This window comes from Stegostoma tigrinum, chromosome 15 (genome assembly GCF_030684315.1).
Source record: "Stegostoma tigrinum isolate sSteTig4 chromosome 15, sSteTig4.hap1, whole genome shotgun sequence".
In the NCBI taxonomy this organism is placed as follows: Eukaryota; Metazoa; Chordata; class Chondrichthyes; order Orectolobiformes; family Stegostomatidae; genus Stegostoma; species Stegostoma tigrinum.
In genome coordinates, this window is record NC_081368.1 from 22954727 (window position 1) to 22978498 (window position 23772).

The window sequence follows — 23772 nt, forward strand, 5'->3', positions numbered from 1 at the left end:
CACGAAAATCAACTGGGAACAAAAAGACATGACCAAAACACGCTATTTGCCACCCACGTAAGGAAAACCACCAATTCAACTGGGACAGGAGAAGCAGAGACACACACGGGAGGCCTGATTCTCCCCGAAGAAAGCCATCAATACACAGACAGAGCTAGAACCCACGTGCACTCCATTGCGAGGGAAAAACAGAAGTGAGGTATCCAGCTTAACAGACACCAGAGTTTAAATGGCAGGCAGGAAAACACGAGTGTTTTCATTAGAGCCTGCACTGATGATGTTACCCAGTAGAGTAACAAAACATCTGAGGAACAATAAACCAGCTCGGCAAGCCAACCAACCAGAACACCCATAACCCAAGCTACAAATCTAACTTAAATCTTTAGAGGTTCATGGTTCCGTGAAGGTGCTGTCGCAGGTAGGCAGAGTAGTGAAGGTGATGTTTGGCACGCTTGCCTTTATTGCTCAGTACATCAAGTATGGTAGTTGGGAGGTCATGTTGCAGCTGTACAGGACATTGGTTGGGCCACTTTTGGAATATTTCCTTTAATTTCGGTTCCCTGCTATAGGAAGGCCGTTGTTAAGTTTGAAAGGGTTCAGGAAAGATTTACAAGCATGTTGACTGGGTGGGAGGGTTTATAGGGAGAGGCCGAAAAGGCTGGTGCTCTTTTCCCTGGAGCATCAAAGGCAAAAGGGGTGACCTTAAGAGATTTATGAAATCCGAGGAGCCTGAGTATGAGGAATAGCCAAGAACTCTCCTTCTCCTCCTCCTCCCTCTCTCAACACCATCCCCCGACCCCACCCACTCACCCAGGGTAGGGGAGTCCAAAAAGGAGTGAGGGGAAAGATTTAACAGGACCCTAAGATGGCAATATTTTCATACAGAGTGACACATGTATGGAGTTAGCTGTCACAGGAAGTGATGGAGGCTGGTACAATTACAACATTTAAAAGGCATCTGGATAAGTATATGAATAGGAAGGGTTTAGAGGAATATGGGCCAAATGCTGGCAAATGGGACTACTTTAATTTAGCATATCTGGTCAGCATGGCAAGGAGGACGAAAGGGTCTGGTTCCATGCTGTATAACTCCATGGCTACATTAAGGAGAATATCAAATTAAAATTTCCAGAAGGCATTTCATGAGGTTTTATTTAAGAAGGTATTGTGCAAAGTAGGAAGTCATGGCACAGAGTATAACATCCTAGCATGGTGGAAGATTGGCAGGCTATCAGAAAGCAAAATTAGGCTTCTTCAGATTAGCAGGATGTGATGCATCTGCAGGAGTCTATGCTAGGCCCTGGAACATATTAAAATTTAAAATCAATGACCTGATTGCAGGCAAAGTCATTGCATCACCTGCAAATTTTGCTTCTTAGATACGTTCTGAAAATGACAAGAATGCAAAATCACAGATAGATGGAGCGTGCAGACAAAAACCCAGTAGATGGAGTATAACGTGTGAAAAATGCGAAACCATCCACCACAGTAGGAAGAATTAAGCAGAAGCAAACATTACTTAGAAAACAATTGCAGAATTCAAGGTGCAAGAGGGGAAGGGGCAAGTCACAAAGGTTGATATGCAAATACAGCGTGTAATCAAGGTGGCTTATGGGACACTACCTTTTTTTACAAGAGGAACGGAATATTTAAAAAAAAAAGTTATGCTTCAGTAATTACATTCAAATAAGGAAATCAAGCCAGTACACAGTATTCAGGGAAGATGCAAAATCACTTGAGGTGCACTGACCCTCACATTAAACCACTACCAGGCCTCCCTCTAATGACAGCACATCTCTATGATCATCTGGGACTGTGGCAGCTTACTTGACACTAAACCATTTGCCACTAAACCTATTAATATCCTTTTGTAAGTTGATTCTGTCAGCTCAATTTACAGTACTTATCTTCCCATCATTTGGATGTGTAACTTTCTATCCAACACAGACTGCATGGGACACCATTATAGTATTATACCCTATTAAGAGTACCTGCCTATACTATATTGTCTCTTTGCCCTCAGTCAACATCCTAAAAGGTCAATAATGTACCATCAATTCCAACAGCTCCGATCTCAGATCAGTTGCTTACAACAAATTTTGTCAAGTGCCTCCTCAAAGCGCACAGACATAACACAAATAGATATCCTGGTCAACTGCATCTGTCACCTCTTCAAAAAAAAACTTAATCCTGCACAGAGGACCTTACAATGCTGTTGTTTAGTTCAGCCTTTATTACTATTAAAAGCAATAGTAAAATTAAAATTTTCATTCAACTTATGCCTGGACTTAACTTAAAAAACAAACAGACTTAGAGTAATCCCACCTTAGAACATAGAACATAGAACATAGAAAAGTACAGCACAGTACAGGCCCTTCGGCCCACCATGTTGTGCCGCGGATTAATCCTAATCCAAAAATAAAATAAGCTAACCTACATTCCCCTCAACTCACTGCTGTCCATATGCATGTCCAGCAGTTGCTTAAATGTCACTAATGACTCTGCTTCCACGACTACCACTGGCAAAGTCTACGATAAAGGATGCATTAGCAGACTATTTCAAAATGTATAAAATGATCAGGTAAAGTCAGCATCACATCATGAAGGAGACATCATATCTGGCAAATTTACTAGATATCTGACAGACGGCAACAAGCAGAATAGATGAAGCGGAAGCAGTGAATGTAATATACTTAAATTTTCAGATGGCATCTGAGACGGTACCACACATTAGTTACATAGCCAGATGAAAGTTCATGGTGTTGGAGGTAGTATATTAGCATAAGTAGATGTTTGGTTATTAATAGAAGAGACAGGGAGTTGGGATAAATTGGACATTTTTATGATGGCATATAATAAGTGGACTGATACAGGGATCAGTGCTATAGCCACAATCATTTACAAGATATTAATGACTTGAATGATAGACTATCACCAAGTTTCTTAATGACATAAAAAATAGGTGGGAAGGCAAGCACTGACAATATCAAAGAGATACTATACAGGGATATTGAAAGGTTAAGTGATTGGGCAAAAACATTGCACATAAAATATAATGTGGGAAAAATGAGGTTATGTACTTTGGCAGGAAAATTAGAAGAGCAGAATACTATTTAAATGGAGAAAGACTGCAGAAAGCTACAGAACAGAGGAAATTAGAAGCATCGTGCATGTTTCACAAAAAAGTTATCTCTACATTCAGCAGTTAATAGGGAAGGTAAATGGGCTGTTGTCCTTTATTTTGAAGGGAATAGCATATAAAGGTAGGCAAATTTTGCTGAAACTATTCAGCCAATAGGTCTAACCACAGCTGGAATATTGTGAACAGTTTCGATCCCTTCTCGATTGGAAGATATATTAGCATTGGAGACAGTCCAGGGAAAGGTAACGACGCTGATACCAAACATGAAGGCACCTTGTATGAGGTAAGTAGATTGAAACGTTAGACCTTAAAGTCAATTAAAATGTACTGCCAAATACAGCACTAAATGCAAATAATAGTTCATTAAATGCCTCATCTTACAAGATAGAAGGTTGCCACAGCTTATTTCAATAAGATTACGTGAAAATTCCCCGATTATAGAGTCTTAACTCATTTAATTTTGAAGGCTATGTAAACTGTCAGCATAACTTCCAGGATTAGTAATAGTTCACAACTCTCCATTCTAAGGACCAATGAAACATTTGCCTTTGTCTGCTACTGAAGTGTTCAAAAATGCTAGGGAGGAGTATTTCTTCTCCATGCAACTTTGTTATAAACCGAAAAACCCTACATACAAAACTAGTTCATTATCAGTACTGTTGTGCTGATTGTGAACTAAGAGTGAAAATAAAGCACTTTAAGTGAAAAGGAATGATACATTATTGGTTATATCATGTGGCTCCCAGACAAATTAGCATGGAGTTTAAATACTAACCAAATTAAATTCAGTTTCTTTTCCCAAAAATCAGAAAATAAAAAGCAGGCATGAGGTTATTGCATCTAACAACCCATGACCCAGCTGGGTCAATAAAATGAAGGAAATCTATTGTTCCTTTAGCTGAACATAATTCCATGGCAAATGTTGTCATCTGATTACCCATTATCAAGTGAGCATATTACAGGATCATTAAGACATTTTAAAAGTGGATACCGAAAGCAAAGATATGGTCTATTCGGGTGCAAAAAAGGTAACTTTCCAATGCAGAGAGAGGTGGTGGATAAAATTCTTAAATACTTAGCAACTGTCATCAGGGGCTAATGATGACGTAGCCAAGGAAGAAGTAAGCTCTAAACAAATGGACAAGATGAACATTTGAAATGTGGTAGTATTCGCAGTTTTGTCCATCTGTCAGACTTCATATAATCAGAATGCTCAGATGAAATATATCCATAGTTGTTTAAAGAAGCAAGAAATGAAACAGCAGTTGTTCTGACCATATTACAGAATGACTGCTCATCTACTGTTTAAAAAGGGACAATAAAACCATGGCTAGTTAATTTCATTTGCTCACACTGAAGTTATGTTTTACAGAAAAATACAAATCTTCAATGGAAAGGCACAGGCTAAATCAAGAGAAGCTGTCAGCATAAACTGAGGGAAAAACATGCGTCAACTGTTAAGTTGGTGCATCCTTTAGAACAAGGAATTACACACGGTAGATGTATGATAAATGTGAACAGGAATACTTTACTGACCATGCGCTCACATCTGCAGCCGGTTCTAGGCTGCCATCAAGCTCTTCTCTGCTGGGGTATTTGGCCAGCTCTTCTAAAGGGCAGCACCTCCAACTACATTAGTAATACCCTTCCCTCTATTTTTGAAAGCTCCCATTAATAAACATACATATACAAAATCATGGAAAACTTGGAAGAGTGACCCAGAGTATCAAGAACCTCATGTAGTATCATCACCTAGACTTCTAAAAGCTCCTGCTGCCTAGCAGATATGCCCCTCTCTGATTCACTCTCATTCCCCTGTGATGCTGCTATATCACCTCCCAGGTTATGACCAACTCTGGCTCAGAGACATATGGCTCAGGTAATATCCCCGATTCCAAATGAACTAGTTCAGTATTCGAAGGGACATCGGCCTGTTGGCGAGGTAGGGCAACCAGCTTGTCTGCATGTCTCCCCTCCAGGCAAGCTCATCCCTCGTCTGTATCGTGTGAGACAGAGATCCTATCTTGAGTCATCACCAGCCCTGGGATCCATTTCTCCCCAGATGTATAATTCCAGGCTACAAGTCTCCACTCTTTGAAATACCCTCAACCTTGCAATTCTCGCCTTTCTGACCATTTGTCTTTCTTCATTTCACTCTATCAACTCTTTGGTCTCTTCCAGCCACAGGAAGTCAAACATGGTTCTCAACTGGTAGGTGAGCAACAACTACACCAGCGAACACAGGATTATTGCATGTGGCATGTTCCTGTACATACTGAGGAACATGTTGATTGACTATCTTAGTGGACCCTCCTCTTCAGAAGCCTTTAAGGTCTGCTTCAAAGTTTGAACAAATCGCTCTGCCTGGCCCTTTGCCATACGTTGATCGCACACGTTTGACAAGTGATGTTCCAGGCACTCCTCAAACTATTGCACTACAAAATGTGGGCCATTGACACTCACTACTTGTTTGGGTTGCCAAAGTCTGGCAAATATTTTATCCAGCCAGTCTTATCACTGTTTCTGCTGATAATGACTGGATAACCGTTAACTTGGGCCACTTGGAATGGGCAACCCAAGATCAGTTGTAGCTTCTGTCTCTCTACCAGTCCCGTGAAAAAGGTGTGAATCTGCTACCACTGCTATGCCCATGAGTAACGGAATAACAACAGTGGCATCTTTCTTACCACTGTGCATGATTCACATGATCCCACTTTCTCCTCAATCTGAAAGTCCACATTCATCCACCAAAAATAGCTCCTGGCTATTTCCTTCATTCTAGCAAATTTCCTCTTAGTGGGGGAGGACATAACAGCGCTCATTCCCCACATTAAACACCCATCCAATACGGGCAATTCCCACCTCCTGGACAGGTAACGATGTAATTCTGGGCAGGTTCCATTACTGGTTCTTCCTCTCAGGATAAGTCCACCACTTGGCTCAACGCTGGGTAGTTCCAAGCAGCACCAAAAACAGAAGCTGCTGGGCAAGCTCAACAGGTCTGGCAGCATCTGTGAAGAGAAATCAGAGTTAACCTTTCAGGTTTGGTGACCCTTCCTGAGAACGGTTCAGCATTCTGAGGAAGGATCACTGGAGCCGAAACGTGAAGTCTGATTTCTCTTCACAGGTGCTGCCAAAGCTGTTGTGCTTTCCCAGCAACTTCTGTTTTTTTTAAATTTACAGCATCGGTAGTGCTTTCGGTTTTTATTTAGTTCTGAGCAGCATTTTGCACCTGATTCACTGACACCAGCTCCTTGTCATCCAGGGCAAAATACACAAGTTTCAGGTTCCAGTCGAAAACAATGTTATTCCCCAGCAGTGGCAGCCTTGGCTGGGCAGCTGCCTGTAGGTATTTGATCTGATATGATCTAGGTCAGTGCCTATCTCTGCAGGCATGCTGCTGCCACTGAAGGCATCCACGGGCCAAAGATGGAGGTGAGGGGTCTACTCAATAGCAATTTGATCAGGAACATAATGGGTGCTGCAAAGGAAGTGGGTGAACTTCTTAATGCCAAATACTACGCTCAATCCTTCTTTTGACTTCAGCAGAATACTCCTCAGTCTTTGTTGGTGGCCTTGATGTGAACTGTTTGGGCCTATTTTTCTCCATTAGAAAATTGGCACCTTTTTTGCACTTTACCAATTGACCACAAACAGCAGTCAAAATCATCAAAATGCAGACAACTGAAATTGGTTATACAAGTTTAATTAGATTCATCATATGGAAGGGAAATGGACAGAATCGCTGAACGTTTCATCATACACACCAAGTAATCCAGTGCACATGAAAGATGACCTTCAGTTGGCATATTCCAAATGGCACAGTAAAATAAACTGCGTGCAGAATGCGACGGTTATAGCGGTTAAATTCCCAGAATGTCAAAAACTGAATTTCATTATCTTAGTAAACAGTAGCCCAAAATATGAATGATCATATATTCCAAAATCAAACATAACATATAGAAATATAAAGTTGCTGATCTGGAAATAGTGTTTTGTTCATATCATAAAAACAAAGCCAGAGAATCTAGGAACACAACGCAATTCTCTTTTTACACCAATGTATTCAGAAAAGAATAATGCATGCTTAAGACTTTTCTTCTTCTAGATGTAATATGTAGTCTTTCCAAATCTTTCATCAAAAACTTCTGCTGGTATCCTGAATTCTATCATTTCTGCAATCAAGTGTAAAACTAATAACAAAAAAAAATGGAATTAGGGAGAGGTGAGAAGATAGCATTGCTTTCTTTTCCTTTCTGTTCCCTAAGTATCAAAATAGCTGCTCAAACTGTGATCTAGGTTCATAAGTGGAAAGTTCCTGATGCAGCCTGCAGTAACAAAAGACAGCAAGTGAATTAATTAGGAGGTAAAATTATTCCAAAGTCAAGAAACACAAGACACCTGTTATATAAAAAAGTTACCTCAGAATAGAGGGAATAACATGAAAACACCAAACTGAACATAAATTAAAGTGAAAGAACCATAAGATCATCAATACGATGAACTTCTCAACCAGTCAGGGCTCAACTTTAAGTGCAAAATGCCAGAAAAAGCAAGTAAGTTCAACAAGGTCAAATGATTAAATTGTGGAGAAATTCCCATACACTGATATTGGTAGACTATCCATATAGACATCACAGCTAAGCTGGATCCCCTCCCTAACGATTCATCTCCTCTACTTCTTATGAGGAAGGGTCAATGGACCCGAAACGTTAATTGTTTTCTCCTTCACAGATGCTGCCAGACCTGCTGAGCTTCTCCAGCAACTTTGTTTTTGTTTTTTCTCCTCTATGCTCCATTCCTACTCAGTTTTAAAAACAGAAAAAGCTATGGACTACAAAACCCAAATGTGAACTCTCAACAACATACAATTTGCAATTACCTTTCCAGGGACATTCATTGGAAGCACGGTAAGACTGATGGTCAGCCAAAAAATATTGAACCGAGGTTGTGATAGCAGCTACTCGGATCCCTTTTTAAACAGTACAAGAGGTAAAGCAGAGGTTGATCTAGGAAGTTTATTCTGTCAACCATTAGTCCCGTTGCATGAACACCCCGAAACATGCCACCAGATCCAAAGTTATTTCTATACCAAAAAAAATCTACCAGTGCTTCCGATGGTTCAGCTGAATAAGACAATCATTAGCTAAACAGCCAAGGTCAAGAAACTGCCAAATTCATCCCTGGATCAGAAACATTAGCTTCGAGTACTTTCTGCAGTGCTACTCAATGCCATTCAGACTGTTCTTTAGCAGGCTTGCCCAAATAAATTTGTACACTAGTACCAAATTTAGTCTTGATTCCTCTCACCCACTGTGAATACCAAATGTAGTTTTATTCTTTCCACTCCTGAGAGACCCAACTAATTCTGACAGCACAAGTACCGGCTCTCCTGAACCTCAAATTGACATGATCCATACATGAACCTGAATAGCAAGTACTGATAGACAGGAAGCCAGAGGAACAATCTACACTAAACTAGATCTTATCCTCTAAAATACATGCAGAAATCTCAAAAGATTTTCTCTTTGTAATCAAAGATTTGTTCTAATTATCTCATCACCACCATGTCCACAATCAACGAACTCAACAGACAAAGCTGATGATTTACATCTTACTGGTCAATATAGTTCACTCAGGCAGTCTTCCCTCCCTAGGCTTATTTGAAAAATGGTCATAACTAGGTATCAGAAGATACTAAAATTCAGGGAAAGAATCAATGCCATCAGAAGTGATATTGAAAAGACTGATGTAAAGATGTCAGAAAAAGGGATAGAAAAATGCTGTCCCATCAATTGCCAGAATTATGGAAGTTCACAAGCAATAAGAGCCTCCTGGGTCAAGATACGTTCAACGACTAACAGCAGCGAGGGCATACAAGTGCTATGCAACCAAGCAATTCGTCAACATGTATTTGAATCATTTGGATAAAACGAACAAGGACAGGACTTATACAATTAATGGTAGGGCCTGGGTAATGTTGTATAAGAGAGACCTACAGGTTCAGGTACATAATTCTTTGAAATTTGCATCACAGGTAGACAGTGATTAAGATATTTAGCATGCTTCCCTTCAAAGCTCAGACACAAATAGAGGAGTCGGAACATAGTGCTGAGTTTGTATAGGTCTGTGGTTAGGCCTCTTCTAGAGTACTGTGAATACAGTTCTAGCTGCCCTGCTATAGAAAAGATATTAGCAAATTGAACAGAGTTCAAAAGATTTTTCAGGATGTTGTTGGGAATGTAAGCTTTGAGTTACAAAGACAAGCTAGAGCATAACAGGTTGAGGAGTTGATCTAATAGAGATTTATAAAACCATGAGGTGCATAGATAAAGTGAATAGCAACAGTCTTTTCCCTAGGGTGGGTTATTTCAAAACTAAGAGGCATATTTTAAAGGGGAGGACAAAGTGTTAAAAAGGATGGGAGGGGCAACCTTTTTTTAAAAAACACTGGTTCGCGTGTGGAATGAACTGTCAGAGGAATTGATTGATGCAGGTATGGTGACAATGTTTGCAAAAAACATTTGAATAAGTACATGAATAGGAAATGTTTAGTGAGATATGGGCTAAACGCAGGCAAGTGGAACTAGTTTAGTTTAGGAACAAGGTCATCTTGGACTGGTTGGACCAAAGGGTCCATTTCCATGCTTTATGACTCTAAGAATGCATCTGGTAAAATGACTTATCAGCAAAGAATCTGAGAAAGTATTAAAGTCACTGACCATTGAAGTAGGCATTCACCATTTTGAATTGAACTAACAGACACCAAGCAGCTTGACCTTTGACTCACGTTTTAATTACCAACCCTGTCGAATTTTCACCAATTCGCCATTGAACTGAATATTAAGATGAATATCCATGAAAACTGCTATACTAATGCTGGCAGAGTTTTGGCCAGATCTAAATAACATGTCCACTGTCAGCACTACAAAAAACTAACGTTTCATTTTTTTAAATGAAAGCCCAGGACTTTACTTCCTTGAGCAGCCTTGTCCAATAAACACCACTGGCTTGAAACAAGTGTGGCTTTGGAGACAATATTAGCCACATGCACTAGCAGAAAACTGCTTTCGTACAAAATACTGTCAAATGTCCCTTAGATACATAATTTGGTATAAACACCTATCACCATTCAGTAACCGAGGCAGTCAAAAAAAACTGCACTGTCTTCACCATTTAGCAAAAGGCAATGTAGTTAAGAATACCAAATCATGCAAAATATTTTCCATTGTACAGCTCCAGCAGGGCCAGTCTCCAACAGACCTGCCAAAATGCTGGTCTTAACCAAAGTCTAGGAGATACGTAGCAGCAGACTGGTGATAAAACTATTCCATGATGAAAGCATCACTTCACAGTAGTACAGCAGTTGGCGGTTTGAGCTTGGGAATTCACTGGAATGAAGTATTTATCCTGGTGCCCAACACTATAATGGCAGCACACCACCTTATGCACCATACTCAAAGTACTAACCTTCTTGAACGGGATGCTCCCGAAGACTTCGATTTTTGACTGGAGGCCTTTAAACAGAAAGGAACATCTAAATTTAGGTTTACAAATGCTTAACTGCAAAGTAATTAATAAGAACTGATACAGGTCTTGAAAAGACTAAAATCTGTTAGAATACCCATATTTAAAAACAAGCCTGCTTCTCTGAAGTCAATTTGGATCAATGATAGCTAAAGCACCATTCTGGTAAAACAATACTCCACACGAAGAATGCAAAGTAAAAGGCATTAATTCCAGACAACCTATCAAGAATGAGAAAATTTCACAGAACTTTCCAAACTAACAACACATCAGAAATCTTCTATCCTGCTCATTAAATAAAAAATTCAATTTTTGTAATATATAATTGAATCACAAAACATGAGAAGTTCTCAATCCTGACAGAATAGAAAAGCTCATTACAGCTGGTGAGGATTGTTCAGCACAATGTGTTAGAGCTCTCAAGGGACAGAGACCCCAAAACTCTGGGAACAAACTGAGGAATCTTTTTAGAATTCAGTCAAGGCAAGTGTCATAGGTTTCTATTTCAAAGGATAGAGACAAACATGATAGAGGTCAATGCTGTATTCATAGTAAATGTTTAGTTTCTCGAACATTCTAGATTACAATATGGCATCAGCTTTTCTCCACAATTATATTAATTCCTCAAGTTTTTCTCTTCTAAGGCCATCTAAGCCAGCAGTTATTACTGACACATTTTCTCAAGCAGAGTCTTGAAGAAAAATTGCAAAAATACTGATATACAAAAACTACTTATGAATCAGGATTGCTCAAGTTCATTCAATAATCACCAATCTAAATTTCTCTTCCTGGAATTGAAAATATTACTCTTCCACTACAAAAAAAACTTCCATTTTACCAAACACCTAATCCCAGCTAATGCAAAAAACCAAGTGCATACAAACCAGCCACGAAGTCCGTGACAGTTATTGCTTTGAAAAGGAAATGAATGGATGAGTTTCATTTGATCCCTCTAGTATTAAACAAACAATATGACTCTATCCACTGAAATAAACACACCATCAAGTTTTAACTTCAAACTGAAAACAAGGCACAGATAAAAGTTGCAAATATTCATTGCATCAGGGTTCCAACAATTGTTAATATCAAAGCCACCAGGAATTCCAATAAACTCACATTGTACAGCAATGATATAACCTGCCACCTATTTTTAAAAACAGATCTATTTTAAACAGGAATGACTCTCCCAAAATACACATTTCCCCCAACCAACAGCAGAAAGCAGCAGTGATGGGAAGGTGGGATCACTGTTTCAAGTTAGAATCATTTCAACTTTAATGTCTTAATCCTTATTAGGAGACAGAACTCCTTTTTGCCAAAACTTATGCAAAAGGTAGCTTATTCAATTTTCCTTGCTAACATGTCGGAATTTTTTTTAAGAAAAACAGAACCGTCAGAACCCAGCCTTACTGAATGTTTTTCCTCAAACAGGTAGGGTGGGAAAGTCTGTTGCAAAACATTCATAAAATACCAAAGCTGAATGCATTTGTGTAATTTTTCTGGATGTATCTTAATCTTTGCCACAAAGAATTATAATTCTACAAGCCGGGGAAACCCTCTTTTTGTTCAGGACAAAATATTACGAAGAAAGAATAACTCATCTCATCTGTCACTATTTATGACACCCTTGCTTTTCCTATTTAAGAAATAAAATAATGGGTCAGCTAAATGGGCAATAACAACGTACGCATCAAAACTTTAGTCTTATTCCCACGGATGTGGAGAAGCTGATACAATGCAAAACAGCAAGAGGAAAGAAAAATAAATTGACACCGAGTTCTAAGAAACAAAACATTAAATTCACAGGATCTGTCTAAAAAGAGAATACCTACAATGTGAAGTAACTACAGTGTATTAAAAGCACATTAGAGACTATGCTAGAATTATCAGCCTGATGCAAACAGATAACTCAACTTTGCAAATTCCCTAAGAAGTGCAGAAACAAGGAAAAGAAAAAATGTTCAATTACATCTATACAAATGAGACAAAAACCCTGTAGAATAAAATTAAACAACATTTTATGCTGGTATTCATTTGCAATCAGAATTATGGAATGAAGTTTCAGATTAAACAAATGTACCCAAAGTTTGTTAGGTTTACGTAGCCTGAAAACGACAAAACTGCAATTTAAATCCAAAACTCAACTAGAAGCTAGGAGATTTGCTCAATGAAGTGTTTATATGCATTTCTTTGGCAGAGCAAAACTAGAACAAACCTCTTTATCCTCCATATGTGATGAAGCGGAAATTACAGTTATGTTCCCTTTACCTGAAAAGCAACAAAAGCAATTTTATATTCAGGCAGATGGTTTGCTAAAATGCATACATTTGCTAAAATCAAAGCAGTTTGAAAAGATACTAGCTGATAAAGTTGTCCAACTCAAAATTTAATTTAAAAAATTTAAATGCTTTGGGGAGATTATCAAGTCAATAAGTGTAACTGACTCCATGATTTAATCTGTACAATTCATCTTAGCAACTGTGGTATTTCACTTGTCTTAAAATGCCTTGTGTGCATGATTTGATGATACAACTGCCACTTAACACAACAGATATGAGCAAGTTGATTGAAAACATTCACTAAAAAGAAGGGAATATAGTTTGTATGAAGCGTGAGAGATCTGGCCTAATAACTATTTGAAAACTTGCATGGACTTATAAAAAAAAGTTTGCCTCTACAGAGAAAACGACGGCCTCAAATATACACACCCGACAATTTATTTTGTCAGTATGACCCAGTTAAAAACGGTATCTAAACGTTTATAATACTTTTTATGTAATTGACAATGTAATCCATTCAGCCAACCAGAAATAAAACCCAGTTTTGGTACAAGTGATAACCTCTTGTGCCCTCGGTTCCACTATCCCAACTACTACTCTCCTGAGCCCTCTTAGAAACATACAAGAGAAGTGTATGCCCATTTCTATCTAATGATGTTCACCATGACATAAGATTAGGATCTGGTAAAATACTGGAAAAACCTCTATCATCCTATACCTTGTGATGGAGACTTATGGTACATTATTATTATTTGGAAATTTGGGTTCTGACATGGACAGAAGCGTGTCGCTTTGAATTTCATTTGTCTATCCATAATGCATAGGTTAGGAAGTGAAAGATTTAGGTTCATTTAAAATCTGAACGTGGTACAAGGTTGTCTATATATTTGTTTATATGCATTAAAATAAGATAAGAGTGTAGAAGAAAAAGTAGGTTAAGCGTAAAAGCACTGAATCTACGCCCTAAAAGTGTAATAAAACTGCTTCCAATTGCTCTTACACACTGCAAATTAAAAACTTATTTTTTCCCTCAGGTGTAATTAAAACTTTGTTTTTTTATTTAAATATATACATGGACATATACACAAGAGGCTGCCAATGACTGACCACCAAACTGCACAAGTACAACGTATGATCCATCATACCAGGTTTCATTCTGGAATCTGACTTAAGCAATACATTGAGAGCTGCAGACTGACACTGCATTTAGAAATACATAATAATCAAACAAAGTCAGCATGGTTTCAGTAGGGGATATCTTGTTGAACAACTTTATGAGAATTGAGAAGAGAGAACAGGCAGGATATAAAGAAAAATTCATGGATGTAACATATCTATATTTCCAACAGGCAAGATACCACATCTTGGGCTACTTACCAAAAACTCTTAACTGGGGGAGTGAAAGTTGTACTCTATTTGCAGGAATGGAGGAACGGTAAACCAATAGAAAAAAAAGAGTTAAGACGAAAGGAGCATTTTCAGGATGGCAACTTACAACTAGTGAAGTGCCACAACGAGCAATGTTGGGGTCACAATTATCTGCAGTATATAATAATGATTTGAATTAATATGGGAAGTGAACGCACCATGTTTGCAATGAAAATAAATAAACTAAAATCAGATGATAGAAAAGGCATGTAAGAAAGTCACTATTACAATAACCATGAGGGACATAATACGCAGGTAGATTTGGAAAAATCAAGCTTGTAGTAGATTCCATGAAATATTTACAAGGTAGTTTCTATGGAGCAGCTTGTAGTGGGTGAGAGGGTAAGAGAAGGTGGTGAAATATCAGGGTAAGCTGATTAGCACCTAATTTCTTGTATGTCAGCAAAACAAATAGTAACCCTTTAACATTTCCCTTTACATTAGTAATGTAAAAGAAAATTGCAAGAGCTTTTATTTGATATAAAAAAGGGAAGAAAAAGAGACAAGAGTGGGCACTGGGCTGCCAGAAAACAAGGCTAAAGAATTAGTAATGGGAAAGCAATAATTGGTGGAGCAACTGAATAGATACTTTGCATCAGTCTTCATGGTGGAAAATACCAGTAGCATAACAAAACTTCAAGACAGTCAAGGGGCACAGGACATTGTAGTGGCCTTCACTAAGAAGAAATATACTGGAAAAGCTGAGAGGTCCAAAGGTGGACAAATCCCTTGGACCAGATGGGCTATACCCCCAGGGTTCTGAAGGAAATACCCGAGGAGATTATGGAGGCACGGCTACTGAATTTTCAGGAAACACTGGAGTCAGGCATGGTCCCAGATTGAAATGTTAAAGGGTTACTATTTGTTCTGCTGACATACAAGAAATTAGGTGCTAAACTGCACCATGGGCACCTCTGTCTTGCAGACAAGATGTGGTAATCTAATTATGGTCTGCTCTCTGTAAGTGTTGAACTAAGGCTAAAAAGATATGGAACTGTCTACAGTGGTGATTGAGAAGTGAGAAACTATCCAGTTGTACACATAGTTTTTGGGTGGCTGACCTTTGCTTCTAATGTTAGGTGATTAAGTCACTTACTATCACTGTTGCTAGGCATAAGACTATGGGGAAGTAAAAAACTGTATCTTGCATACATGACTGACAGTGATGTAAAATCCTATATAACAGGAGGACGGTTGCCTTATTGGGGAGCATCGCTTGACGTGGCTCCACAAGCCCTGCCAGGATTGTTAAGTGATCCTCCAAAAGCTTGTACTTGCTTAAATAAACTGTGGCTATTCACAGAAGGTGGTGTATTGGATTTGTATCAAGTGCGTAAGAATCTCCTAAAAAGGGAACACTACAAGACTGACGATGGCTAAAGTGGCACCTGTGTTTGAGAGGGAGAGGCAGAAGATGGGAAATTACAGCCCATTGAGCCTGACGTCTGTCATTGCTAAAATTCAAGTCCATTAGTAGGGATGAGATTGCAGAGTATTTTAAGAGCATGGTAAAATAGGACAGAGTGAGCACTGCTTCATAAAGGGGAGGTCAAGCCTGATTTGGAGCAGCTTGAGGGTATATCCACATTGGAAATGAGAGCGTCTTTTAAATACCTGTTGATTAAAATGCAGGATAGGTATATTCCTGTGAAAAAGGAAACCAAGATTGAGGGAATTTGGGAACCTCGGATGACAGAGGAAATTATCAGCTTAATCCGAAAAAGAAAGCACAACCAAGGTCTAGGCAACTAAAAACAAATCCTTGAAAAATTTACAGAAAGTAAGGAGGAGTTTGAATGGGGAGTTAGAAGAGACTATGAAACGTCCTTGGCAAGCAGGGTTAAGGAGAGTCTAAAAGTGTTTTACCCATATATTAGGAGCAAGAAGGTAGCTAAGAAAAGAGCAGGCCAACACAAAACAGAGGTTGTGTGCACTGACAGAAGAAATGGGTGAGATCCTGAAATGAGTACTTTATATCAGCATTCCCCAAACAGAGCAATGCAAATGATATTGAAGTTAGGTGGATACAATGAAGGAGGAATCGTTGGGTGCCTTGGAATACATTAAAGGTAGACAAATTCCCAGGGTCAGATGGGATCTGTCCCAGGATACCGTGGGAGGCAAAAGAGGAAGTAGCTGGGGCTTTAACAGGTATCTCTGCATCCTCTTTGGCCTTGAAATTGGCCAAGGCTGGTCCTTCATTTAAGAAGGGAAACAAAGATGATCAAAGTAATTACAGGGCAGTGAGCTATTGGAGAATATAATGAGAGATAGGATTTACTCACATTTGGAAACGATTGCACTTGTTAGTGATAGGCAGCATAGGTTGTGCGGGTAAGGTCATGCCTCAGCAAACTGATCAAAATTTTTGGTGGAAGCAGCTTTTCTTGATATGCACATGATGGGAGGTGAACAGACTATTAGAAACTAGGCATGGGCCACAAGTAGGGGTCTAAATAAGGATTAGAATTGGCACAGACATGTCAGAAGAACCTGTTCATGTGCTGCACTGTACTGCATAAGTCTGTTGGAATTCTATGAGGAGGTAACAATCAAATTAGACAAAGGAGAGCCAGTGGGTATGATCTATTTAGATTTCTAGATGGCTTCTGACAAAGTACCGCACAGAAGGCCAGAGATAAGATTCCATATTATCAGGGACAAGGTGTGGCACGGATAAAGGATTGGCTGACCATTAGAAGACTGAGTCAGGATAAAAGGGGCCTTTTTAACAGCCAGTGGCTATTCCAGCAGGGCAGTGTTGGGACTGTAACTATTTAGGTTATGTGGCAACAATCTGGACAAAGGAACAGAGGTTATCAAGTGTGCAGGTGACACAAAGATAGGTAGAGGGATAGATAGTGTTGAGGAAGTGGTGAAGCTGCAGAAAGACCTGGCCAGGCAAAGAGGCGAGGACAGAGATAACAGTGAGGAACTGGATGAACGCAGCTGGCCAGGCAGCAGGAAAGTTGACATTTCGTGTCAAAGACAAAGAACAAAGAAACCTACAGCACAGGAACAGGGCCTTCGGCCCTCCAAGCCTGCGCCGATCAAGATCCTCTGTCTACTTCAGAAATTGGGAAGGGGTAAGGGAGCTCAGAAGTAAATAGAGAGAGGAGGGATGGGGCTGGGGAAGGTAGGTGAGATGGTGATAAGTGAGTGCAGGTAGGGGTGGTGGGGATTGGTCAGTGAGGTGGGAGGAGCGGATAGGTGGGACAGAAGATGAGAATAAAAGCAAGACAGATTGGATAGAATGTTTCCCCGGCTAGTGAGTTTAGACAGGGACAGGCTATTTACAACCAGAAGGAAGAACTTTCTGATTCAGAAGGTGATGAATCTTTGAAACTACCTAGCACAGAAGGCCATGAATAGTCAATCATCAATAATGTTCAAGACAGGAACCAATACATTTCTGAAGACTGATGGAGGTAACGCAAGAGAAAGTGGCACTGTTGGGGATCAGCAATGATCCAAGAGAATGGTGGAGAAGGGCAGTTTGGCTGAAAGGAACAGGAATAGACCAATGGCCCTGCACATTGCTTTGGCAGAACCAAATTTTGAAAAAAATAACATTAACATGATATAACAGAAGATCAGCCAGGCCCAGAACAAGGCAACGCAGTCAAGGAATAAGTTAAGCAGCTGGCAAAGCAAAAGGCTTAGAAATGACTGTACAGCAACAGAACTGAAGAATCATAACGTACCCTTCATTTGCAAGGAATCATCTTCCCACTAAGAATTAAAACAGATCCAGCTTTTAGATTATAAATCCTCTGATTTCAGTGACTGTTGATCAACTTTAACAATTTAATTTTTCCATACAAGTGGTACAATTTGGCTACTGTCCCAGATCCAGGATTTACCTTATTTACTTATTAATTAGTTTACATTATTTTCATGCACACTTCTTTCCCAAAAACTGTTCTCTCCTCCTGTTTCTCAAACTTGCAATTCTCTCCCTCATTCATCCTTATAAAAAAGGTTCTCAATTTGACATTTTCTGCCACCTACCCTGCTGAAACCAAAATCAGATTTTGATTGTTTTAATCCTCCTATGATTTTTTAAAAATCTTGTTTGCCATATTCGCAATTTACAACAGAGATCCCAAGAGAAATCTATTCAGTTGGCTTCACAATGAACAATGCAAAATAATACCTACTACCATCGCAGCATTCTACCCTGAAAATTCCCACCTCATTCTGCCCAGAAACACTCCTTCCCATACTCATGGTCATATATTCAAATTCATTAATGATAGCTTTGCCACTCTGCAATCTCCAATCCCACTGTTTTCCATTTTGGTCATATTCCATATCCGCTTTTAAATTTAATTCCTTCGAGTCTGTCCCTCGAAAGACTTCTCAATTACCATCACAATCAAACTGCTAAACTGTTGTCAATCCATTTGGCACAGCTGTAGATTTACTCATTCATTACTTCAGTCCCTTTGATGTGCAGCCCCAGTGTCTACAATTCAGATCACTGCCTACTGGTGCAGCCACCACCTTCATATGACATTGCATATGCCTGGCACACAACTGGCTGAGTCATCCATGGACAAATCTGTCTTGATAAGTTTAGGTGTTACAGACAGAGGAAAGATAAATTGAACCCCCCATTCCCTTTTCCTTCTGTTTATAATCAGTGCAGCTTATTTTTGAAGAAGCTGTCACGCGTTCCCAAATCACCACTTAAACAGCACTGCAGCAGAATTTTATGGATATTCATGAAGAGGAATGTTTATTCACAGTCACCCTAAAAAGTTTAATGCTGCAGCAAATTGTACACCAGACACCCAAGGAAGATATAATTAAAGTGGTGTCCTTCTACAAAATATTCAACCCAAACAGAATTGTTAGCAATTCACATGTCTTTGCGGGTCCATTGAAAGGAGATTTTCCCCACTCTGGTATTGTAGTCAGCTAAACTGGGATGGCTATGGTCAGACCTAGACATACTGGACTGTTCCTTCAAAGTGAAGGCCATTTAGCAGAACAGATTCAGAGGCCCTAATGGTTAACTTCGTTTCATTACAAACTCAGTCTACACCCAAATACTCAAGCCATTTCATTCTTGGCCAAATTTAATTTGTTTCTTTCTCAATCCTTAGGTAGAAATTTATTTGCTTGCTCAATCCCTTCCCAACTTAATTTCTAGGCATACTACTTCTCTCTGTGAGCTCCCACTTAACGGGACTTATGAATTGTTTCTAACCTAACCATCCCTTACCTTGCAAAGCAACTCTCTCCATACTTTCTAAATATTCAACCCTTCCATCCTCATTGACAGTTAGTTAATCTCCCTTTCAAAGGGTCTCTGCTGACTTCAGACGTTCCTGGCAATTCAGTACTCATGCCCCTTCAACCAGTTCCGACAGTGCCAAATTCTCCTGACCAAGTTAGGCCACATTTGAAAGTCTTGCATCAAGAAGCTACGCAAAACTAGAGTCAATGGGAATCCGGGAATACTCTCCCCTGGTACAAAGATTATGGTGTTGGAAATCAGTCATGTGAACTCCAGAACATCTCTGCGGGAGCTCCTCAGGGGGAGTATACTAGGCCAAACCATTTTTGGCTGCTTCAGCAAAGATTTTCTCTCCATCATAAGGTCAGAAGAAGTAAGGATGCACAACCAGTGAGAAATGTTCAGTATCATTCATGACCCGTCCAACAATGAAGTAGTTCATGGCAAAATACAGCAAAACCTGGACAATATCCAGTTAGGGTTGACAAGTGGCAAAAAACATTGACTCTCCACAAATGCCAGGCATGTAATGACATGATCATCACTAAGTCCCCTACTAACATTATCCTGGGAGTTATGCTTCAGCAGAAATTGAGGTGGAATTGCCAAATAAACACGGTAGCTTCAAGATCAGAGTCTAGAAATCTTGCAGTATGTAAATCAATAGTGTGATGGAATACTCTCCATTTGCCTGCGTAAGTACAGCTCCAACAGATTCAAGCAGCTTGACACCATGCAGGATGGAGCAGCCCACTCGATTGGCATCACATCCATAAATATTTACTCCCTCTACCACTGCAGTACACAGCATGCAAAATGCACTGCAGAAATTCACTAAATCTCTTTAATCAGCACCTTCCATCCCACAGTCAATACCATTTAAAAGGGCAAAAGCAAAAGGTACATACATGGGAGTACCACCATCTGCAAATTTCCTCCCAAGCTGTGCACTGTCCCAACTTAAATATATTGTTGCTCTTTCAGTGTCACTAGGTCAAAATCCTGGGACTCTCTTAATGGGATTGTGGGTGGACCTGAATCAAAAGGGGTTGCAGAGGTTGAAGAGGGCAACTTACCACCTTCTCAAGGGCTACTAGGGATAAGCAGTAAATGCTAGCCCAGCCAGAGCCACCAATATCCATGAGTGAACAAAAGTTGTGAATGACAGTGCTTCCATGTATCCTTGGATTATTACTCTCCTTGACTTTTCTACAGCCTCTAACAATCAATTACATAGATTTACCTGCAATGCATGTCCCTAGCTTAGAGGGAAACATCAGTTGGCCCTCTCTACCTAGCCAACTATAACCAGAATTACTGCACTGTTTCTCTTCTCATCCATGCACCAACAATCTGAAGCTGTTGATTGGTCCTTATCCTATGTGATACACTAGTTAATTATAAGTTTTCCACATAATTTCATAGCCAAATCATTCAAATAAACTTGATTCTGATAATCAGAACTGGTATGGTCATAACCACCTCGATTGAATCAACCATCCAGGTGACAGAATAAATGGGAATACTAACTCATGCTTAATTACCTCAAGTAAGGTATAGAAATGCAGGCAACTGAGGTCAGCAATTTTCCCAGTCAGCAAATTCATTTCACAGTGAAGAGCAAGACGGAAAGGGTGCATAGCCTTGTGCTAATCTGAAAAGTAAGGTTCATAAATCACAAGATGTGAACCCCAAGCTTCAAAAGTTCATTCACGAGTGCCCACCCACTATCAGTAGTGCTTGGAAACAAAAGGAGAGCTCAAAAGGGCACAAAGAACTTGGGACAGAAGTCAAAACAGTTTAGTAAGTAAAAGAGAAATCAGAAAATCAAATTACCAAGGACCACAAGTGCTCTATTAACACACATTCAACAAAAAAGAATAACTAACTGGGGATTCAAACAAGCAAGAAAATCTCACAGGTATTACTGAAATGGCAAAGTACTGAACAGCTATTTCAAGTTTAAGTAAAAAATAGGTAACAAGAGGGGCAATTACTAGAGGATGACCTTTAAATGATCTGAATTGGGGAGAAAGGTTAAAAACTAAAAGTGACATAACTAAAAGGAAAGAAGCCCAGCTAATGCTGGCCCTGTGTACAAAATAATGTATATAGAACAACGCGTGAATACTGTAAATCTGTCAGTGTTATTAAAAAAACAAAGTTTATACTAAAAATTGAAGGAGAAGCATTCAAGGAAATCCACCAACCAGCTCAAGACAGTAATAAAATAACCACATCCCAAGAATGAATAAAATGTCTACACATCAGCCATTATTGCAACCAGTCTTATGACGCCAACTTTTACTCCAACCTAACGCAGGTCGGCAAGTGGAACTACCCTCTTAATTTTGTAGAGCACTGAGAAACTCGAGGAGGCTTTCACTGCAAATCTATAAGCAAAATCTGTTCATTAAACACAAGTTCAGTTATTTTTCTCTTAAAGGAGAACTTAGATGTAAGTGCAATTTGTTCCACAAGCATCATCTTTTTGGTTCTGTGCAATCAAAAACTCTAAGCTACTGTATTTCATGAGTAAAGATTACACCAGTTTCATTACCTGAGCATAAAAAATTCAGTTTAAAATTAATCACCGGTCAACTAAGTGAGCTTAACAAAAAGTTTTTCTTAAATCTTTGCTACACTATTCTGCAACTACAGTAAATTCATCAACATTCTCAACTGATTATACTATGACCCCATCTGACATAATGACTGGACAAGTCAGATTCCAGACCGAAGTCTGGCTTGAGAGGTTTTATTTAAAATCTATTAAACTAGGTGGTTTTTCACTGAAACACAAGCACGCAATGCTGTGGATCCAGTTTTAAAGAACAAAACAGAAGCTTACTACACAAAAGAAATAAAACAAACAAAACATTAAATATGTTTGACAGAATTCAAAAACAAGAAAAATAGATTATTGCATCTAACCTAACATATTATAATACTCAAACACCAGACAGATTTCCCTTTTTACCACATTTATAGGTCTGATTTAACTGTTGTTTTCAATTCCCAGTCTTGCCAGCTTGATAGTTCTTGCTTCTGCCATCTGGTTGCAGACTCTTCCATGAGGGGGAATAAAATCTTACTGTTTCAGTAAGGTCTCCTTTCATTCTCCTAAACTCCAATGAGATTGAGCCCAAATTACTCCTAAGAAAATGCCTCCATACCCATGAAATTCCTTGACTACCTCCAATGCTAATTTATCTTTCCTTAGTTACGTTCCGATTTATTTGCGGTCTGATCCTAAAATTCTCTCAATATAAATGCCCATTACCGCTTCAGGAACTCCCACGTACTTGTTCAAAACAAAAAGCTTCAGAAATACTGATGAGTTCATCATTAAGTCCCCTCACACACACACACCAAAATCCACAAGCCGTTAGTTAAAAATCTAAATTCTAAAATAAATGGCATTAAACATATATAAAACACATATCATAGGCCATGATTAGCAAAAAGGATCCACTGCATCTTATCGACTAATCAGGAAAAAATATTACCTGAAAACTGATTTAGACACAGCTTTGGAGAGGATACAGTTTCTTCACCTTGTTCTGTTGATTGAGCCAAATATTCATGAAGCTTCTGCACTAATGTATTCAGCTTGCTTTCACTGCAAAAGGAAGTGTTACATATTTTTATAAAAGTTACTATGTTGTCCAATCTATTTGCATTTGTTCAGAATGCAACTACAGACTCCCAAAATTAAGTAACTGACAAGAAACAAAACCTATTTAAAAACAAACATTTCCGGCAGCCAGCATCAAAAAGGGCCATCACAGACTTTCAGAAAGATCATTTGACTGTCCATGTCGTCAGAAAATAGCATATAACGTACACCCATGGTTTTCAATAGTAGTGCCATGAAAACTGTCCAAGTCTGCCATGAAATTCTGCACAAATGTCACAAAAATCAATAGTCTACTGAACAAAAAAAACCCAGCTTCCATGTCTTTCTCCATGACAGTGATGCAAAATGTGTGTTTAGGATCTCACCCATCTCGTTCTTCCACACACAGACATCCATGTTGATCTTTAAGGGGTTCCTACTCTCTCCTTAGTTTTTTTTTAACCTTTAATATCCTTGCAGAATCTCTTTGAATCCCCCTAAACTTAATCCGCCAAAGTGATCTCATGTCCCC

General features: G+C 39.1%; 1 protein-coding gene across 2 annotated transcripts in view; it reads right to left on the reverse strand.

The window, feature by feature from the left end:
- Positions 1-23772, reverse strand: part of atrx (ATRX chromatin remodeler) — a 233303-nt gene that overhangs the window by 169208 nt on the left and 40323 nt on the right. The window contains exons 2-5 of one of the 2 annotated variants that reach the window (XM_048545006.2): positions 23131-23243; positions 21166-21275; positions 12885-12937; positions 10613-10659 (exon numbers count right to left, since the gene is read on the reverse strand). In XM_048545006.2, the coding sequence (XP_048400963.2) occupies positions 10613-10659; positions 12885-12899 (62 nt within the window). In that variant the 5' untranslated portion in view covers positions 12900-12937; positions 21166-21275; positions 23131-23243. The remainder of the gene's footprint in view (positions 1-10612; positions 10660-12884; positions 12938-21165; positions 21276-23130; positions 23244-23772) is intronic. The other variant, XM_048545004.2, reaches the window with a different exon arrangement.